This window comes from Triplophysa dalaica, chromosome 15 (assembly GCF_015846415.1).
Source record: "Triplophysa dalaica isolate WHDGS20190420 chromosome 15, ASM1584641v1, whole genome shotgun sequence".
NCBI lineage: Eukaryota > Metazoa > Chordata > Actinopteri > Cypriniformes > Nemacheilidae > Triplophysa > Triplophysa dalaica.
Genome location: NC_079556.1, coordinates 18,223,954 through 18,240,050, shown reverse-complemented (window position 1 = coordinate 18,240,050; position 16,097 = coordinate 18,223,954). Strand labels below are relative to the sequence as shown.

Genomic DNA, 16,097 nt, shown 5'->3' with positions numbered 1-16,097 from the left:
TAATGGTAGTAGAGATGTGGATGCCACTTATATTGTAAATGCAAGACTTTATTTTGTTCTTTGGGATTTTATTAGTTAGTTGGAAGCCTATCTATAGAATAGTCAATATCACCTCAACAGCCATAATAATAATAAATAAATAGATAGAGCTGCCAATGCAAGTATCAATCACATTTTGCATCCCAGTAATTTGACGACATTACGGGCAATAAATGTCTTAAAAATGTTTATGATTAATCTCTTGATAATGTTGATCAAGTGTATGAAGATAATCCATATGAACCAATTCAGAGTAAGATAAAATAGTTTCATTCCATTGGGCGAGAGCAGAAGGGTCGGCGCCTTGTCAAACTCACGAATAATCTTTGAGGAATGAATAAAAATATTGATCTGTGTATAAATAACAAGCTGTTGCAATGTAACAGATGTGCGTGCATATGAAACGCTGATGTTTGCATGCACCTGGGTGGAGAGCAGCCATTTTGAAATGCATATGAATAGTAAACACTGAAATAATGAAAATAATACCGTTAAGTTTCGGGGTTGGGGACAGGTTGATAGGACAAATTAACATTTAATGTGCAAGCATGCTGGGATTGGCATGCCAAAATAGGTGTATTTTATGGACGCACATTTGAAATTTGGCATACGTATTACACAATATTGCAACAGCAGGTGTTATTTATACCCAATTGATGAGAATGGGCTCGAATTCAGATTTTTCATTTGTGGGGACATTTACTGTTCATGTGTCTACATCACATCAATGTAAGTTGCTGCTATAAATGAAATAAAATACAGACACAGAGGCAATTACATATAGACCATCTGAAAGAAAAATTTCACTTTGTTGTGCATTGGAATAGTTCCTTACCTTGCTATGATGCACTGTATGATGACGGCTGTGTCGCTGAAGCTGAATATCATTATCTACAGTTAAACCCAAGATTTCTGCCGCACAGGACACATCTGAGGAGATTAAAACAATTGCTCACTGTAACTCATAATTCATGCATTTACAATAATTATTGAATGTTGTATGGGACATCAAACTTGGATCGTTGTTACAAACTGCACACAATTTAAGATTTTAAAAATCAATGCCACGAAACAAGACAATTTTCATAGTTTCTAAAAGCTTGAACTAAGCCCATGTCGTACATTTTCCATTTAAAAATGTTCTCACTTGAGAAATTTTTACATAAAAAATCCATATGAAATTGTCTTTGCTTGTGTATGGTGCAGATCAAGAGAAGCAGCAGTGATAGCACAATGTGCTTCTATGTCTACTATTTGTGATGGTATAGTATTGCTTGACAGTAATCAAGTAAATTATCAGTTACTAACCTGTTCTCCCTACACTCCCTACTACCGATCATCCTGTTCTTATACCCAATAAATGTTAACAACTTTTGTTATAGTTGTGTATGGGTCTCCCAATTGCTCCAGCAAAGAATATGCAAAGCCTGTTAGATTTTTTTCTGAAGAACATGTGGGCGGTTCAATGGCCACAACAAAAGACTCCCAGACAACTATCGCAAAACATAAAACATCAAGAGTATGAATTGCACAGTCATCAGCTGGAGTGCCCTTAGGCTCCACAAGAGGTCACTCTGCTCATTCAATGGACTTTCAGTTTTCACTACAGTTCCCATAATCCATTGCCCGGACTCATCAGCCATTAAAGTTTTCACCTGTAGCCTATCTTGTTATCCTTTGTTAGTCTGTCTATTTATACCTGGTTCTTTTGATCAAACATGGCGAAGTCTTGTTAGTGCAACTCCTTGCATTTGTGAGCATTCTTATCTTAGCATTTTATTATTCTTATCGTGTATGACTTTTGGATTGTTAAAAAAATAATTTTTATAGAGTTTTTTAAACTTGTGTCAGTATCAAATATTGGAATGATTTTATCATAACAAAAAGATAATATAAATACAAAAAAATACAAAAAGACTGGAATTGATATTCCATAACATAAAAACGTGCTTTAAAGTGTAACTCATTTTCTTAAGTCCATCACACAAGATTTACAAAATGATATCCATCAAACTGAAGCCTACAAATTACATCACAAGTAGCTTGGCACACTGCTGGCATTTAGAATTTAACCCCTGCTTATGAATTTAACCGAATTTAACACTTATAAGTGTAAACAGTACATTAAATAAAAACGTACTATTTACGTGTCAAGAGCATAATTAGGGCCTGAATCTCGATTTGTAACCTGGCACCTGTGTATTTCCATTATTTTTGTCAAAACCTACATCAAAATTTGCCATTCCCTCTTACAAGGAACCATTTATTGCTGCTTTCAGCTTTATTCTTCCCTGGCATTACAAAAGAGGTCATTACCATTACTTCTCTTTTCAGATGTACGCAAGTTTTAGTTCGTGTGGCTGTAGCCTAAGCTGAGTAAGTGTCACATATGGGGTGTGAAATGAGTTTTAACTAATCGTACAATCTTAAAGAAGGTGCTTCACTATACCATAGAAGGAGCACTTGAGACTTTAACATCTAAATAATCTGTTTCACAGAAAAAAAAACATTGAGTAATTGATTCTTTAGGGAACCAAAAAGCATTGCTGTTGTAACACCTTTTTAATAGAAAATGGAAAGACAAATTCTTCATTATTGGTTGTTTCCATACCAACATTTTCTCAATTCAAGATAAAAACAAGTTTCCAGGTTGGAACTGCCCCATAATTCAGTAACACTCCTTTCTGTTCAGATCCCAGTCTCCTTTTAAGAATATATAACCATGACGCACATTTAAACCAGCATCATTTTCTGATTTGCATTTTTATTCTATAGGGTTAGGGTTAGCAATCCCTATTGCATTTTTTTGAAATGTGGTGTACATAAGGATGTTGTGAAAGGGCACTACAACAGTAGATGCTGTTAGATCAAGGCTATAGATATGGCTTGGCATCTGTTCATAATACATTTACTGGAAGTTTTAAACCAGTTCACATAGGGGTTTGCCATTTATTATTTAACTTACGTTTTTTAGGCAAAATTAATGTTTAAATCTTACATGTACATTAGTAAAATTGTGACAAAAAACAATAATTAGCTTAAGCTTTTAAGCCCTATCAAATTAATATTAATTATTAATGCTTATCATAGCACTGTGCTAACCCTAGCACTTAGTCTGCTATACTTAAAGCTTTTAATGAAATTTTAGTCGCTGTTCATGCAGGTAATAGTGTGATTTTAATGCTACTCGATCTCACCGTGGCCTTCGACACTGTAGATCATGATGTCCTTCTTGGGCGTCTAGAGCACTTCATTGGAATTAAGGGCTCTGCTTTACAGTGGTTTAATTCATAACTTAAAGACAGGTCCTTTTCTGTAGAGCATGGCAAGTTCTCATCAGCAGCTGCCCCTATTATTAGTGGAGTTCCTCAGGGCTCTATTTTAGGCCTACTTCTTTTTATCTTTATATGTGTCCGCTGGGCGGTATTATGAGGAAACATAATTTTGCGTTTCATTCTTTTTTATATGCTGATGATACACAATTATATCTGATTCCATGCAACCGCTTTTGGACTGTCTCTGGGACATTAAGACATGGTTATCAAACAATTTTCTCCAACTTAACTGAGACATAACAGAAATAGTTGTTTTTGGTCCTCCGAAATTAAGAGAAGTTCTTATTAAGGAGCTTACATTTACATTTAGGCATTTGGCAGACGCTTTTATCCAAAGCATAGGTATTTGCAATCCCCTGGTATCGAACCCACAACCTTGCTCTTACCACTGAAATTCAGGAAAGCTTAGCAGTCCTTCCTACACAGTTTCTTACCATGTTAGAGACCTTGGTGTTATTTTAGACTAAAAACTGGGCCTAACCACCAAATTGACTCTGTTGTCAAAAACAATTTTTTATCCATTATGGACAATTTCTGAAATTAAGTAATTTCTGTCTTTTCAAGACTTGGAGAAGGTGATTCATGCTTTTACTACCTCTCGATTAGATTATTGTAATTTGCTTTACATGGGTCTCCCCAAGTCATCTTTAACACGACTCCAGATGGTTCAAAATGCAGCTGCAAGGCTGTTGACCAGGTCAAAGAAATGTGAATTTTTTTAGTAAAAGACAAAAAAATACATTGTGTGGGTGGACATTATCGATTTTTCTTTTATGCCAAAAATCATTAGGACATTAAGTAAAGATCATGTTACATTAAGATATTTTATAAATTTCCTACCTTAAATGTATAAAAACTAAATTTTTGTGTGGGGATGCCCTGCCACAGTGCCCCTGTTTAACAACTTCAAAGGCACGTTTCTCAATATTTCGATTTTTTTACACTCTCAGATTCCAGAGTTTATACATATTGTCCTATTCTAACAAATCATACATCAATAGAAAGCTTATTTATTCAGCTTTCAGATTATGTAAACATCTCAATTTTGAAAAATTGACCCATAAGGTTTTGTTGTCCAAGGTCACAAATACGATCACGTCCCCCAAATTTGAGCAGTTTAGGGTTCAGTTTAAGATTTTATTGTTCGTTTTTAAAGCTCTAAATGATCAGGCCCCATCTTGTCTTAAGCATCTTCTTAACCCACTGACATCCATTAGACATTTAAGATCCTCTAACAAGGCTGTCTTATCGGTCCCCCGTTCCCATTTAGAAACTAAAGGGTATAGAGCCTTTTCGGTTGCTGCCCCACGTCTCTGGAATCACTTTGGACTGCTCTGCTTTCTGAAATTTGCTATATAAATAAACTTATCTCTCTTACTTAATATGGTACTGGATAAAACTAATGTGACAGTGTTGGAGTGGTGTTAAAGTCTTATTGTTTCCCCCCAAAATTGATCTTTAAAGTCAACATAATTGACCTATTTTTTACATATTTGAAGTAGTTGTATAACACATCATGGCTCATATGTTCATAAAAAGTACTTTTTCATAATTTTTATGAAATACTTAACCCATGTGTGATAGTTAACCCATAACTTAAAGTTCTGTCATCATTAACTCAACCTCTTTTCATTTCGACGGGAAGAAAGTCATGCAGGCTGGAAATGACAAGAGGGTAGTACATGCTGACAAAATTTTAATTTTTGGGTGAACTATGCCTTTAAACTGGCAGTTATATTGGTGCATCCCTAATTTTATGTAAAATGCATATAAAAATATGTTATATTCATTAATTTTGTAATACTCATTAATTACCAAAAATACACCCTTAAAAATGGACAATAAAGTTCTACTGCAGAGCAACCAATTACACAAATACATTTAATATCTTAATATTTAAGTCATAAACAAAAAAATGCTTAATAAACTACCCTATGCTTTGATTTGTACATTTAACAGACTCCTATATTAAATATTCTCTGACAAACATCAAAATTATTATAAACGATGATTATTAAACAAAACAAAAACACATACCAAATAAACCTAAAATACATAGTCTGAATCCGGTCCACCCCACAGTTGCAGCTCACAGTATCCACCGTTGTCTGTTTAGTAGTTTAACAAACTATTGAGTCACAACAGACAAAAGTCCATTTAGAGGAAGTCATGGAGGAAGTTTATGGGTGAGGTGTAACAAGTGTCAAGTGTCTACAAAATTTAGTTTGAATTCATAACAAAGAGAAAGTTTTCAAAGACTAATTCAGGCCATGTTTGTTTAAATCCTCAACGTTACATTAGATTCTATTTTTTATGAATCAAGCCGATGTGTTTAACACTTAAGTGAAAATTATTCAGGATCAAAAATGAAATGTCCCAAATATTCAAATAATTGCAAAAAAATTAAAACATACAAAGTATAAGAGAAAGAATATTAAAGTATGTCAAGCTGACATAAAGCAGAAAAGCAATACTCTCATTAACAACAGCTGTCATCTTGTAGATGTAACTTGTTAAGCAGTGTGTTGTTAACTAGTAAGCTCAACTTTCTTAGCTGTTTAAACTATTCAATGGAAATTCTAATGCCAACCATTCTAATGCATTTCTGATTAAAATAGGGCAATTTGGCAAATCTAAAATCAGCATAGCATCTGAAAATTGTCTCTATATGACCATTAGCTGGTGGGTAAATAAAATGTGCTTGATGATGTCCTTCGCAAAGGAGCACGAAGTATATTAAGAAACTGAATTGAGTCAATTTTATTTTGTTGTGCATTTATTTATGTACCTGTTGACGACTTGGCTCTGTGGTGTTTTTTGGTACAGTTTCTGTTTAGAGGCCTTGTGTTTGTATCTGTATGGTATTGGGTGGAGGGCAGAGGGCGTTTCACAGTCAGCTTCACAGTCAGATCCTTAAATAAAGTTGGGATCAGAGCTAGGTCCAGAGAAGACACCTCAAATCCATTCAAAAACCAGATCTCATCACCGGGCCTGAGACCTAACAATGACATAACATTAACCTTTCAAAAACAAAAGAAATAATAATTTAAACAAGTAATAACAATTGTTAACAGGTAAAAATGTGTCTTGCTGCAGAAAATCTGCTCTGTCTTTGTAAAAAATACCTTTTCTGAAAGCAAGCCCATTAGGGAGAACTTCATTGACAGTGATATGACTGTTTCTGTTGCTGTCAACATAGCCTGTAACAGCAAACCCTTGTGAATAGGAAAAAAAACTGTTAGAAACAAGCTAATGTGCTATTGGTCCCTATGAGTTTTACAAACAGCCACTCAAATGAAGACTTTGCTTACCGAAGTCTACAGTTAGAGTTGGTCGAGAAATATGCAGAGTGAAGTTGTTTAGTCGGCAAACCTCAAGATCATCATATGACTAGAGTGACAAAGAGGCTTAGATTAGTGCAACCTCATGCAGTTCACCGACTTGTAAAAACTAGACCTGATTAAGCCATGAATATCTTACCAAGTCCTGCAGAAGTTCATGAGCTGATGGTGCAAATATTTCCATCCTGTCTCCTACACATCTCCTCAGCTTTAAACAGTGCAAATAGGGGTCAAGGCCCTTGAGCTATGAGAGAGACAATTTGTTTTAGATTACCTCTGTGAAGTTGGCACCCTTAATAAATAGTCACTATAACTGATTCCGCAGAAATTAACATTTCTGGTGGTTTGGAAAATTTTGGGGGGTGTCTGTAACGTCACTCCCACCAAATGTCATTAAATCTGCACTTCTGTACTGTAACTATTTTTCTTCCTGAGATACACAAGAAAATTCCAGGAGCAGTGATGTCACTCTCCACCCATGTCGATTAAATCACTCCAAAAGGGTGGCGTTTATGCTCGATTTGTGCCTGTCTGTGCTGTTAAAAGAAACCCAGTTACTATGATTCTCTCTTATATATAATGTGTGTCTATTTGTGAGTGCAAGTACACATACGTTAGGAAGAGCAGCACAACAATATAGACATTGAATATATCTTGTTGTAGGTGTTACGTCGCAAGTAGTTTATTGTTAATTAGTAAACTCAACTTTCTTAGCGGTTTAAGAAACTATTCCAACTATTTTAATGCCTACTATTCTAATCCATCCATAGAGTGATATTAGAGAGGGATAGATAGGAATATTTGACAAAATGTAAAATCAGCATGGATCTCTATATATAAAAAAATATAACACAAATTTAACCTCTGGAAGGTTGCCCATTATCTCCAATGCGTTAGCAACCAAACCTCTGGCAAACTCTTAACAGGGGTAAACAGGGGGTCTTCCAAGGGGTGGAGGAGCTTAAAGAATCATCATATGCAGATATGACGTTGTCAAGAATATTACAAAGGCCTATTGACCCAAATCCCTTAATGGAGTCTGAGATAGCAAAAAACGGTAATACTTTATAATAACTGCACGCTATGAATCATTAGTTAAGCATCAGTACATAGTTAATTAATCATTTATGAAGCATTGGCCCCACATTAATAGACATTAGTAAGCAGCTTATAAATACAGCTATAAATGCTTTGTTCTTGATTTATAAGCATGTATATAATATCCTTAATAATCAAATTTTCATACTTTATTAAGGATGTATTCATCATTTCTAAAGTAAGGATTACATTACTTATAAACCAGTTAGTTGGGAGTTGTCAGTGGTTCATGAGATCATTTAGAAAGTGTAAGTAAATGATTAATAAACTCTTTGAATGCACATTTATACATCTTATTATTCTGACATATAGTAACAGTTACTTAATTTGTTTATAAATGCTTTTTTAACACACATTCCTGCTGTAATTCATGATTAATTAAGGTAGTTATAAAACATTTACTAGTTGTCAGTTAACTATTTTTGTGAGCTCATCTAAAGTGAGGACTATGTATGCCTTGTAAAGCATTTACAAATAAGAGTTAAAGGCTCAGTTATCTTCTAAACAGAAATAGGAAAAACACAACACAGAGGGATACAGAACATAGAAATATTTATTTCAAGATGCAAAAGAAATTAAACTGTACAACTGTACATATTAATGTATATAAAACGATTTAATATAAAATAAAAAATAAACCTCTGCAAAATTGAAATTGTACAACCGAACATATAAATTAACATTAAATGAATTGATATAAAATGAAAAATAAACTTCTGGAATTTTTTTAATTCCTGCACACCTCCAGAAAAATATAACTGTGAAGTGATATGCAACTCTCATTTGTAAATGCTTTACAAGGCATACATAGTCCTCACTTTAGATGAGCTCACAAAAAATAGTTCTCTAACAACTAGTAAATGTTTTATAACTACCTTATTTAATCATGAATTACATCAGGAATGTGTGTTAAAAAACCATTTATTAACAAATTAAGTAACTTACTATATGTCAGAATAATAAGATGTATAAATGTGCATTCAAAGAGTTTATTAATCATTTACTTACACTTTCTAAATGATCTCATGAACCACTGACAACTCCTAACTAACTGGTTTGTAAGTAATGTAATCCTTAATTTAGAAATGATGAATTCATCCTTAATAAAGTATGAGAATTTGATTATTAAGGATATTATATACATGCTTATAAATCAAGAACAAAGCATTTATAGCTGTATTTATTAACTGCTTACTAATGTCTATTAATGTGGGGCCAATGCTTCATAAATGATTAATTAACTATGTACTGATGCTTAACTAATGATTCATAGCGTGCAGTTATTATAAAGTGTTACCCAAAAAACTAGTGCTGAAAACAATATACAGTATCTCACAGAAGTTAGCACACCCCTCACATTTTAGTAAATATTTTATTATATCTTTTCATGTGACAAAAATGTGAGGGGTGTACTCACTTCTGTGAGATACTGTATATATGGCCATATTATTTAAAAACGACCCCCTATTATTTCTCGTATTGAGCAGAAATCTGTCTTTTTTCAGAAGACAAATACAGTGTCAAAGGTCATTGTGCATTTGAAAATTTCTCGATTTAAGGATGTTTAGATATATGTACTTTAAATGAAGTGGAAGTATATTTTGGCAATGAATAGTACAAAATGTAGCCTATTTTGAACCGCAGACAAGCTCATTTCCCCAATTTCCTAGTGATGGAGTTTATTCCATAGCCCTTGCTATAGTCCACAACTCCAGATTAACCTTGAAAAGCCTCTTCCTATTTTTCAATCGACGCTTTAAATTCATTTATTTAAACAACCATATACAGCTCACAGTTGTCTTGAGTGTGACGTTAACGTATTACAGCACTTTTTGATGATGTGTAGGCCTATTAATATATTTTTGTTTGTTTCTAAATGTGCTCTATAAGACTAAAAAGTTAACATAACTAACACATATAATAGACACTTTAAAGACAGTGTTTCTTACCATGCAGGCCTCAGTCAAGACATCCCTTACAGTGTGATGACTTTTAAGAAGAATTGTAACAGTCTGGTAATTTGGCATGTATACACAAATTGGGATATCCTGGCTGCAATTCCTTCGGCTGCCTTCAGGTGGTAAAATTGAGTAAATATTAGCTAAAAGCCGCTGTAAAGGGGAAACAGAGAATAGGGATACTGAAAACTTGTTGGCATGTCACATGTAAAACATGACCCAAACATTTATTTTATGGAATTGACATTTGACTTTTAAAAGCACTATTTTATGATCCAACAGCGGTCTCATTTATAAAAGATATATATAAATGCCCCCGAAAGCCAAAAATAGCGTACGCCCAAATATATTCACACTTAAAACCGTGCGTACACACACCTGTTATCAATATTCACTTTATAAATCACTGATCACCTGCATGTTAGTATGTGAACCATCCTTTATGAATAGTCAATCCAAAGCACCTCATGAATGCTGATCTTTATATTAATAAAACTGGCACCTAAATCCAAGCGCTATCAGATGCCATAGGAAAATAACAAAAAGAGATATAAAGCTGCTGAAAATCCCTGATCCCATCCTTTATCTCCACAATGAAATCACAAATGTCCACACATGCGATTTACTGCGCTTTACAAATTAATTATTGTTTTAATTAGGATGAATAGTAATTATTAATTAATAAAATTAGCCTATTTAAGCCAATGAAGGTCACTAAAACTGTGACAATATGCACAGTATTTGTGACCCTGGAGCACAAAACCAGTCTTAAGTAGTACGGGAACATTTTTAGTAAAAGGCAAAAATACAATGAATGGGTCAAAATGATAGATTTTTCATTTATGGCAAAAATTATTAGTATATTAAGTAAAGATCATGTTCCATGAAGATATTCTGTAAATGTCCTACCGTAAATATATAAACATTTTATTTTTGTGAGTAATGTGCTATGCTAAGGATTTGATTTGGACAACTTTTTTCAATATTTTGCACCCACCGTTTAAAGATTATATAAAGCTTATTTATTTAGCTTTCATGTGATGTTAAAGTCTCAATTTTGAAAAAGTTGTCCAGGGTCACATTTAAGGAAAATGTATTTAGTTATTTATTTACTGTGTGTCCTGCAGTTATCAAGGGTATTTTATTAAAGGTATTTGATGCTGTCCTATATTCCATGGAGACAGGCCATCTCTTCCTCATGCGCTCTGTAGTATGTTGGTTATATGGCGTTGATTAAATATTTTAATTTAATTTTGATATAAGATTTGAGCTGTATTGAATTGTATTTGAGGCATTAAAAAAATGGTCACAATGAAAAAAAGAAAAAGGAATATAACATTTGACACAATTTATACATTATAAAATTGGTGCCGTTAAGAATGGGCAAATGGGCAGCTTATTTGATCCATGACTAACAGTGACTGCAGGGTTTTTACTGCCAAAAACTTGGAAGCGGCAAAATTATGCTGAGTGTCTTCACAACTAAACAATGCGTGCAGTCAGCAAGCCACCTGACAAAGCATTACGCCACAATGGAGGCCCTGTCAAGACCACAATTATACTCTGAAGAGTTGCACGTGGATATCCTATTAGCAGCTATATAAGCTGTATTTCACAGCTGTTCATGTAAATATTGTTTCAATTAAAAAAAAAAATCCCTAAAATAGCTTTTCATTCATATGAGCATTCAGTATTCTTATTAAAGAGAGCCTGGAGCAACCTGCTGTAAAACGCTTTGCACGAGCTCACAGTTGTGAAATCTTTAAAAATTCTTTCACTCGTGGGTAACCTTTCCATTGGTGCATTTCCCCCCAGTGCATTTCCTTAACATCATCATCAACTTCAGTGAAAATAGTCCTCTTTTGTGCATTTTGCGAATAGGTGATTTAAACACCGTTAGTCCGCTACCGGTAGTAATTACTACCAACAGAGTATTTTATCAAAGTCCTGTTATTTGCGCCTATGGGAGAAATTTCCCATCAAAGCTGATATGTAACTGCACTTTGCAAGCATTCATCCTACGACACATCATCACAAATGGCTGATTTGACATGGTGGGCGAGGTACCTGTGAATCCGATGGCTTTCTTTCATGACCCTTCCTGGTAAGAGTGTTCAGGCCCTTGATTGATGAAAAAAAACCTTTCTTACAGTGACCATGTTGGCATAGAGACAGAGAATGTTTTCGCATTGTTGCCTCATCCCTGGAAAAGACCTTGGTGATGAAAACAATAAGGATATTAACTGCAGCAAACTCTAGATTTGGAAAAGAAAATCGTGTCCTCCTACATTCATGCGAACTAGGAACAGTGTATTTTCAAGATCAAGGAAGCTAACCAGTGCATGGAATGAGGAAACAGAGAAGATTCCCAGTCGTGCCACTGCAGCTTTGGATGAGCGGTTGGCTGTGGCCAGGAGGCTCTTGGGGTTGGGTAGCTCTCCCCCTTGACGACTGGCCAAGTAGCAGCGCATGCGAAATAGGTCTATGTTGAATCGCTCAAGGTTCTGTTCCCATTGTTGAATCTGCAAGTTAATCAATGCACAGGTAGTTAGAGAGAACGTCATATCCATCAAAAAGGAAATGTCTGCATATATATATAAAGATTTTGAAGGTGCAATGGTGGCAGGAACTGCATGAGGGATGAACTATTCTAGCTGTTATTGCTGAGGACCACATGACTCTGTAAAGTATGTGGGGCTAAAGGGAATGGGGTTTAGAATTGTTGTAAATCTCATATAATCCTTTGTCCTACAGTGGACGCCATAGAGCAACTGTAAAGGCTTATGTGCATCAGTTCAATGCTTTGTTTTTTTATGTAAAAGATACTTACAACCACACAACCTTTTACAGTTTTTGAAAAATATGTACAGTATAATATATATATATATATATTTGTAAAATATTGCTTATAATAGTATATGGTCTTTATTTCATAATAATGTATAATTATTGTATGACTTCAATGTAGCTGCTACACATCTTTGTGTTACTTTTACAACACAATACAATACAACACAATACAACTTGTATTGTGCCTGACATGTTAGTTACACTGTGTCTTCCTACCTATATCAGAATTTTAAACGTGCTAAAATGTAAATTCTGACTGTAGGGATGTAACAATATTATCGATATCATGTTATCATGTCATTGCAAAAGCCTATTAAGCAACGCATTAACTTTAAAATCTTACTGATTACCTATAAAGTCCAACATGGTTTTGCTCCTCAGTACCTGAGTAAGCATCTCTTGTATTACAGTCCTTCACATTTACTTTGTTCTCAGGGCTCTGGTCAGTTGGTAATACCTAGAATTTAAAAATCAATTGCCGTTGGTAGATCCTTTTCCTATCATGCGTCTAAACTTTGTAACAGTCTTCCTTGTTCTTTCCGGGAGGCAAAGACACTCTGTCAGACACATCTTTTCAACCTTGCATACACTAAACTTCCATAATACAAATCCCTGAGGGGTTTGGCTGCATTCGTTAGATCAAGCGGAACCAGGAACACTTCCCATAACAACTGATGTACTTGCTGCATCAAAGAGTGTAGAACAGTACTCTATTTTAACTGTCTTTTCTCGTTGTTCCCAGACTTGGTGGTAGAGCTGAGAGTGGGATGTGGGAACCTTACAAGAGCTGAGATGGTAGAGCTGAAAAAGGGAAGTGGCGACCCAATAAGTCCTTACTACAAATTTGTCAACTGCTATTAGATATTAATGATAATTTTAAACCTATTATCTACCTTTTTACCATCTTTTCTTTTAACTTAGCCTAGTTGTGCAAGCACTGTCGAGCTTGTAGAGATGGTGCAGTTTTTGCCAGAGGGGAACTGGTTCCCCTAGTTGGGTCTGGGTTCTCCCGTGTTTTTTTTTCTCCATTGGAGTTTTGGGATCCTCGCCAAAGTTTTGCACCGTTTGCCTGACCGGGGGGGGGCTGCTGACATAGAATTTAAAGTTTTCGTATTGTTTAATATATCTTTAAAATGTAACATTCTGCTTAATTTATTTATGGAATTTATAGTGTGTATAATAATTGACCTCTGTATCTCTCTCATTTATCTCGAAGGTGTGCTTCTCTGTGATAACCACGCTGTGTGTTTTTGTGTGTGTGGGAAGGAGGGTTGGGGGATACCAAATGTGATATAGATTTACACCAGTATGCAGATTTCCCATCTCCTGAACATGCTGAACAACAACGATAAAGATGTCAGGGAGTTGGCACGATCCTCCCTGTTCTTGGACTTATGTCGACGCAAGGTGCCGTTGGCCAAAGAGTCGGATCCCCACTTCCCCGGATTCAGAAGGAAATCCATTGGGAAACCTGACACTCATTCGGCTGGTTTTGGCATTTGGTCTGTCTGGCCAGATCTGAATGATCTTTGTGTTCGATCTGGAGTATCACTGGATCTGGGACTGTGAAAGTCTCATAGGACATTATAACTGACCCTCTGACCCTCTGACCCTTGTAAAGGCAACAGCCACACGTGGTTACTAGAGTCATCTGCTAACACCTGGAGGGGAACGGCGAAAACTTTTGGATTAACAACAATGTCAACAAAAACAACGCTGGCTTGGATGGAAACTTCAGGGAAAACTGGCATGCCTTCCAATTGCTTATCACTCTCACTCATTTTTAAAGAACAATTGAAGACATTGTTATTTTTACAGTAAAAGCTAGTTGCAAGTGCTTCCTACTAGATTCAATCTCTCTATTTGATTTCCTGTAACTCAGATCTCTCATTGTTTGCACCACACTACAGAACAGATTGTTGAAACATTGCCACACATCTTGCATGGCTGCCATGCCTATAAGGGGATGTTAATAGACGGCATGACAGAATAGTGGACCTTATAACAAAGGACATATTAAGCTTCCTTTCACCTAAGTGACCATGTGTAAATATTCTTGTTTAAAGCCCTCTCTGTTCCAATGCAATAACAGTCGTTTTGAAATCTTTTCACATCTATCTGCTGACACACCAGATGTTATTGTCATTAATGAGGAGTGTAAAGAGGTGTTTGTTTTGGAGGTTGCTTGAAACTTTGACTCTAGTTTGGAGGAAACTTTTATTACTAAAGTCATTAAACATCAACCTGTCTTAAATACCATTGATGTCAAAACGAGGGCAAAGCGGTTAGCAAAGTACTGTGTTTTGTCTCATATTATAGGGTGCTTTGTCTGTTATTATAGGCAGCCGCGGTATATGGTGGAGACTTTGTTATTGATATCCCAAACAACTGAGTGGTAAATTTATCTTGATGATTTCTTTTTTAGAGCTTGTCAAACGACGTCATGGCGTGTTGAATGTTCCGCAACGTTGTGAGGCAGGCTGCTATTGCGTTAAAATGGAGTATTTTGTTTTTCCTTGTTTGATAAAGTAATATAACTATGGTAAGTCGGTCTTGTTGTATTAGTCGTTCTGGAGAAGGCCCTGGTAGTTTCACTTTCGATGTCTCCATAGATCAAACAAAACAATTAACAGTACATATCAAAACAATAATCACATTGCATGTGTATTTTGTGCTTTGTGCGTGTTGAGCTGTGTTTTATGCATGTTGGTGTGTGTGAACTTATGTGCGTGTTCACTTTTTTTTGTATTTACTTGTATAACTTTAATGTTTTGCCTATAGTCAATATGTTTCATATACGGCTGCTTTGTAACAATGAAAATTGTACAAAGCACTATAAATAAAGTTGACTTGACTTGAAATCAAACTTTTTTGAAAACTCCTGCCAAGACTTTTAGAAACTCCGGTTTCAGTGTTGTCTTGTAGATCGTGAAACCGTAGACCGCAGGTGTATGACGTTGGAATGTGTGACGCTATCTACTTTGTTTGATGTTAGATTCGAGGCTTCTGATTGGCCAACACGGTTTTATGGTTAGGATTATATTGCCACCTGTTGGTTTGGCATGCTTTTGGCAGCGCTTTATATCATGTTTTTGCGTCTTCGTGTGGACGTGATTTTTTTAATGAAAAAACAAATAAATGTACAAGTGGACTAGGCCTAAGAGCGTGGGAAACTGGCAGTACAGTCTTGTGCATGGGTTGTGGTCGTTCTGGGAACTGAATTCGTGACATAAGTAGTCTATACAGCTCTCCATTAATTAAATTACCATTAAATTATGGTTACATCAACCATTTACATGTCAACTAATATTTTAATATACTTATTTACAGGGCTTGACATTATCACCCACCAAACTTTGGGTACATATCATCTGTGGCAGGAAAGACAGCCAATCCCATGAGGCATTTTGGTGGGTTGATTATAATTTTTAATTGTATCTTTCTTAAAGGTCAAGTTGCGCGGGTATATTTGTAGC

General features: G+C 35.4%; 1 protein-coding gene across 8 annotated transcripts in view; it reads right to left on the bottom strand.

The window, feature by feature from the left end:
* The window catches only part of tiam2a (TIAM Rac1 associated GEF 2a), a 66,455-nt gene that overhangs the window by 11,558 nt on the left and 38,800 nt on the right, over positions 1–16,097 (bottom strand). For all 8 annotated transcript variants that reach the window (XM_056767618.1, XM_056767619.1, XM_056767612.1 and 5 more), the window contains 8 exons: positions 12,108–12,293; positions 11,839–11,985; positions 9,763–9,924; positions 6,855–6,959; positions 6,686–6,764; positions 6,500–6,589; positions 6,163–6,372; positions 875–969 (listed from right to left, as the gene is read on the bottom strand). In XM_056767618.1, the coding sequence (XP_056623596.1) occupies positions 875–969; positions 6,163–6,372; positions 6,500–6,589; positions 6,686–6,764; positions 6,855–6,959; positions 9,763–9,924; positions 11,839–11,985; positions 12,108–12,293 (1,074 nt within the window). The remainder of the gene's footprint in view (positions 1–874; positions 970–6,162; positions 6,373–6,499; positions 6,590–6,685; positions 6,765–6,854; positions 6,960–9,762; positions 9,925–11,838; positions 11,986–12,107; positions 12,294–16,097) is intronic.